We start from the raw sequence: 6,552 nt of genomic DNA, 5'->3' as shown, positions 1-6,552 counted from the left end.
GAATAACCTAGAAATTTAACAAAATATTGTATCTTACCATTTATTTTTTTCTTCTTAATTATTTTTTCAACTGGATAAAATCCAGAATCGACTACTTTTTGTAATTCTTCTGCATAAAAGGTACCTTCGATTGATTCATTTATTAAATCTTTCAATTTATAAACTATAGGATTTCGTGGGATTATTTTATCTATAACAAATAGTTCACGTGTCCAATTATTTTCATATCCTTTTTCAAATGTAAGTTTTGATTTACTAATGCGCACAGTGTCGCCTATTTGAAAAATAGGCTTATCATTGTTCACCTTATCACTGTATAAATTATTCCATACTTCTTTTTGATTATCGATATGCACAGAGGCTGGTTCCATTTTTATACTTCTGTGTTTGGTATGATTATAACTGTACACTAACTTTGAAATGACGCCAATATATTTTTTCGTGTTAAATTCTGTAAAGTATTTCCACATCTTCATTTTTAAAGTGCGATTAAATCTCTCAATTATACTTGATTTAGTTTCATTATTTGTTGTAAAAAAATGAACTCCTATTCTTTTAAGATATTGCTGCATAAGTTTATTTGTAAATTCCGTACCTTTGTCTGACTGTAAATTTTCTGGTTTTCTTTCTCTAAAAATAGTTTTTAAAGCTGGTAATACATTTTTGGCTGATTTATCTTTCAAAGGAACAGCCCATGCAAATTTTGAGAAACAATCGATGCACGTTAATATATATTTATATCCATTATTGAATTTTGCTAAAGATTGCATGTCTACTAAATCAATTTGAAATTGTTCATCTATACCTCCAACAATCACTCGATTCCGTTTAAATATCTTTTTTACTGGTTTGTGCAAAGTATAAGAATCTTTAGTCTCTAACCATTTTTTAACGTCACTTTTCTTCACTTTACCTTTCACAGAATTATAAATAGCATTTACACCTCCAAAACTTCCTGGGTTTTCAGGTTTCGTATAAACTGATGAAAGTAAATGATTCATAATCTATTTAAAAATATTTTTAGAAATTATTATTTTTTTTCTTCTAATAACAGTTTATTCCTAACAGTTAAAATTATCACTCATAAAGATTGTTAAAAATAATGGTATGCAATAATTTTAATAAAATTAAATAGTAATGCCTATATAAGTATTAAATATTTTTTCCCTTTTTTAAAATGAAACCTGAAAAAAAAAGTATTATTCTGAAAAAGAAAATTCATGCCTGCTGAAATAGAAAACATTTTCTCCTCTGGAAGGGAAAGTTTCACACACAATTTTTTAACAAATACCTAATAACAACAACAAAATGTGTGAACGTTATTAAATACATTTTATTTTCAAAGATAATAATAATAATAAAAACTTAACTATTTAAATTTCGAAAGAGCAAAAATCCTTCCTTGCTGCAGCAATACATAGATCCAGACGGATGACTTTTAAATATTGTTCACTCAGATAGTCAATCAATGGAACACATTCCGGATAGATCCTGTTTTCACACAGTTCTTTTTCAAAATCACGAACTAGCCCTACAACGTTTAAAAACATGCAGGACTCGTTAAAATCCTTGACGGACGCTAGTTCACCAATTTCAATATCCTCGTCCCCAACTCTCATAGGTGGTTGGAGACCTTTCTTCGCACCTATATGTCTGTATAAGACGAGTGTCAAACAGTTATTGTGGTCCCGTTCAACTTCTTCATAGCGGCTGCTGTTCGGCTTTTCCAAAGGTATATTCCTTTTGGAAACCATTTTAAAAGTCTCCAAGAGATCCCTAGACTTAAACTTCAGGGTTAGGAAGCTGGATATCACTTCCTCTTGGACATTTTTAATGGCGTTCCACTGGGCGAAGCTAATGTCTAGGGGGAACTTGTACAGTCGTCCGCTTCTACACTTGTGTTCGTGAGTGAGCGTGTACTTGCCGTCATCAGCCATGAGTAAATAAAACTCCCTTTTATCGTATTCATTGATCGCCTCAAGAGCTAAGTTGATTTCAACGATGTCAAAAATGGAGGTGGGTGGGCCATGTTGAAAACACACAGTGAACTGTTCCGGCTTAAGAGTGAGCCCCACTGTTGACGGATAGTATGCTTCACCATATTTATTAAACTTCCGAATATGAATAGCTGATTTTCCATTAAAGGTACTAGCCAGGATGAAGAAGTTGTCACCGATAGGAAAATAGTGTTCGGGATAAGCTCCTTCTTGGAATGCTCCTTTCCTCTTTGGCACATCCTGAATAAAAAAGTAAAATATTTTTGAGTCACCAAGAAAAACAAACAAGCAAAACGTTATTAATATTTAGACGTTAACTACATTACTTAAAACAACTATTTCTAACCAATTCGAATATTAATATCTAATGTAAAGTTTAAGAGTAAAATATAAGGCTAAGTTTCGAATAGGTGTATTGAAACATATAGTAAAAGAAATTTAAAAGAATTAAAAATTATGCTTAGCCTGGAAATCTATTAACATAAAATAAAAATATTATTACGCATGAACAGTCATAAAATAAGGGTAAAGAAAATAATAAGTACTTACTTGAATTTCAATGTGTTTTCTTTTTAATGAAGAGTTGGCTGCCATAACTACCTAAATACTGCAAAACTACACTTAAGAAATAAATATTAACAATTTTCAAGAAGTAACTACTCACGCCAGAGTAAAGGAACTTGTTATATACGATAGGGAAATTGTTATCAACACAGTATTCATCGTTGCCAACAAAGGAAATATAACTCTAACAGCCAATCAGAAAAATATTAAACTGTCACATGGTTAACTTTGAGCCAGCACAAGTGAAAGGAAATGAATTAAACACACACGTCATAGACCAAGATCTAGCATGTTTTATCTTATCAGAATGACTCGCTCTGTAATCAATAGTTGTGTTATCACACGGAACACGTTATAAATAAGCAACTTCCGGTTGGGGCAGAAAAAAGCACCCCTTGACTGCCTATCACTTCCGCCGCATAGATGCCTGCCCTTACTACTAGTATAATAGTTCATGATGGAATCAATGATGGTTACCATCGGGATTATGTTGGTCCATCAATGGAAAACCATCAAAAATTTTGACTTGGGTCTTTAAGGAAGCTGCACCAAAGGGAGTTTGTGAATAGAATTACTGCAGAGAAATGCAAAAAATTGACATCGTTTGCATGCAAGATCAACTTCCACATATTACGTCGACACACATTGCGATGCTCACAGGATTTTGGAACATAATTTATTTTCGCAATCACGTCATCTCACGCTATTTTCTTTTTCCATGGCCTTCACATCACTCATATGGACTTCAGGTTCAGGAGGGATTGTTTGGACATTTACATTTGTATTCCACAAATACTTTTAAAATTACAGTTTATTAAGAACGGGTGAATATTGATCTATAATGAAACGCTAACAATTTCTTTAAAATGTTGTCGGGAATCGAGTGAACAGTGTGCCAGTAAATATGGACTAACCTGAATAACTTTTATCTAATGATCGGATCTTCACGTTTTAGGACAGTGATTCGAAGGGGTGATCTCAAATATGCTTATTGATTAGTGCAGACGATATTTTAAATTATGGATTCAGACATAAAAACGTATTTTCTCTGAATAAATATACCTTTTTTCCACGGATTCGTATTTTTGACCCTCAAAATACACAATCTGAAAAATAAGATCCCCATTGTACGTTTTGTCAGGAGAGCGATCCAAAGTTTGGACACATTAATGTTAATTTTACTTTTCGCGTATTTTTCTATATCTAGAGAACTTTTTTAGCGAATTTAAACATTTTTACAGTTATAAAATTCGTTTATACATGCAAAAGAAAAATAATTATAAGATTTAATAACTATTTGTTATTTTTTTAGTTATTTTATTAAATAAGAGCAGAAAAAAGCTTTAATTGTAAGGTATACAATTTTTGAAATCATTTTAATGCATCCAATTTTAAATGGTAAAATGCAAAATTTGAGCGAAATCGGTTGTACAGTTCCTGAGAAATCGAGTTTTAAAGAAGTCGTATGTTTAAAATTCAATTTCTCAGAAACAATTCAACCGATGTTGCTCAAATTTTATATTTTGATAGATAAAATAAGTGAATATCATTAAAATAACATACCTTTAAGCTTCTTTAAAATAACGTGCATTTACGCTGCTACGTTAAAATATCGTAAAAAATTGCAAACCATACAATTCAAAATTGCTATGACTATTATTAAGTAAAATGATAAAAAAAATAATAAATAGTTCATAAAACTTTGTTTTGCATGAATTTATCTTTGGATAAAGGAATTTTATATCTGTCTGCAAAAAGTTTTAAATTCGCTTAGAAAACTCTTGAGATATAGTAAAAATATCTAGATATAGAAATACTTAAAAAGTAAAATTAATATTAAGGAGTCCAAACTTTTTATCGCTATTCATACCAAACTGTTACGCTCGTGTATCAATTGGTTAAATTAGACTACATATAATACATATAATGTTGATGATAGGATAAATTAGACGATATATTCTATGAACATAGAATATTTATTATGCCAAGTATTACATTAGAATATTTAAATAATTCGATCAAATTATAAGACGCACTGTAGTTTTTCAGTAATTACATGATTTACACGAGTTTATATACAATACTTTTATATTTAAACGCACATGTAATGCGTTTTTATTCAGGACATTTCTATTTTTCTTATATACTTCTTATTTGTGTTTATTTTTAACATATTGCATTACAATGTTAACCATTTGATACAGAAACGTAAACAAATGCAAACCGGTTTCATCCCCGTAGAAACAATACAGCTGTATAGTATCACTTCATGATTATGATTTTACATATAATCTTATAGTGCGTCGAATAATTTGGCCAGGAACTGTATATACTTGCAATAAAAAATAGTTATTCTATAAAGCTATTTTTTATGGAAATATTGCATAGTTTTGGAAGAATGAAACAAAGAAACAAAAATATAATACCAGTAATTTAAGATTTAGATAAATTTATTCTCGTTGCATTTATACTTTGCAATAATTTACCAAAGTATCAGAGTTTTGACAAATAAATAGCTGAAAAATGTAAATTTTGTGTATTTTTGACTGCTATTTTTTCTTATACAAATGTATTTTTATTACTCATTGCAACATCTCTTATTATGGATCTGGTTTTGACTTTCCTTCCTTAAAAAATGAATAATTCCCCCATAATCATTCGATCAACGCCAAAGCAAAATGCAGCATGTTCTTTGAATTTTGTATAAACATGTAAATATATGTGCATGGCATTATTCTATAACAATAATTTCTTCTTTATTTTTCATTTATGTTTAGAATATTGTGTTGAATTTAAAGAATAGTGTAGGAAAAGATTTTTCGTAACGAAGCAATTATGTAGCAATTTAAATATATAATTTTAAACTCTAATACATGTATCACCGAAAAAAATAATCATAAAATAAACAAAAATATAAATACCAAGTGATTGGCTAAAGTTTTATTCTAAAAGGATGTAAAATTCTCGTTTGCAGACAACAAGTTGTAGAATCGGTCTGAAAAATATTAATATTTTATAAATCCTTTTGTGGTAGTGCGAAAAAATCGTCTGCTACAATCGTCAAGAAACCCATAATTTTATTTGACTGGGAACTGGCAGCGCTACTGACGATAACATTGATTTGAGGTGACAAAATTCTCTTTAATTCGGTTGATATATTAACGCTTTATTGTAGAAGATATCAACTCAAGACTTGAATGATTTTGAATTGTTCTTAATGAAGAAAGTTAAGTTTTTCAGCATGACCACTACAAGTTTTATAACACTACGGTTTTTTTAAAGTATTATAAATCCTTTAGCTACAAATCTACTTTACAATTATCGTCTGAAAAGAAAATATTGAACAAACTTGAATTTCATAATGGATTAGATTTAAATCTTAGGGCATGAAATCACGAGGAGCTGTTCTTAAAATATATTTGTTACATTGAAGGATTAAAAAGAAAATTCTGCATTTAATGCTACAAATATATTTTATGTCAAATTTATGAAACTTGAAATACCATACTATTTCGTTTTTAACTAAAGGTTTTCAGTCTGTTTTTTTAACAAATCACATAGTTGTGGCAAATCAAGCTGTTGTGTATGGCGTGTTAAGATTACAGCTTGAAGACTTGAGTTTGCTATCACGTTGAATCAATCTTCAGATCATATCTAATTGGATACCTGTAAGCAACCTCAGGAGTGTGTATCGAACCTGATTGGCTGATCCACGCATGGGTCGCTTGCAAGTATCAGTCGGATATGTTTCAAAACATATATTTTTTTAATAATTTCGCAATAAAAATATCTTTTTTTCAATAAAACCTTAAGTATTTATGGTATTTTTAGTTAAAATTCGTGTTTTATTGAGTCTGAAGACGACAATATCAAATTAATGACAATATTAAAAAAAATAAATTATAAATGAAATTAAATCAAATGATTAATTCAATTTGTATTTAGCTAGCGTAAAGTATATCTATCTATCTATCTATCTAATATATATATA

General features: G+C 29.7%; 1 protein-coding gene across 1 annotated transcript; it reads right to left on the bottom strand.

The window, feature by feature from the left end:
• Positions 1 to 1,313: 1,313 nt before the first annotated feature.
• LOC122273239 (uncharacterized) lies at positions 1,314 to 2,912 on the bottom strand. Its single transcript, XM_043057309.2, has 2 exons — positions 2,547 to 2,912; positions 1,314 to 2,237 (listed from the first exon to the last, which is right to left on the bottom strand). The coding sequence occupies exons 1-2, from the start codon at positions 2,589 to 2,591 to the stop codon at positions 1,374 to 1,376; spliced, it is 909 nt and encodes a 302-aa protein (XP_042913243.1). The 5' UTR covers positions 2,592 to 2,912; the 3' UTR covers positions 1,314 to 1,373.
• Positions 2,913 to 6,552: the final 3,640 nt, after the last annotated feature.

The sequence above is a fragment of the Parasteatoda tepidariorum genome, unplaced genomic scaffold, assembly GCF_043381705.1.
Source record: "Parasteatoda tepidariorum isolate YZ-2023 unplaced genomic scaffold, CAS_Ptep_4.0 HiC_scaffold_3165, whole genome shotgun sequence".
Classification (NCBI taxonomy): Eukaryota; Metazoa; Arthropoda; class Arachnida; order Araneae; family Theridiidae; genus Parasteatoda; species Parasteatoda tepidariorum.
The sequence above is the reverse complement of the archived record's forward strand: the minus strand, read 5'-3'. Positions and strand labels throughout refer to the sequence as shown.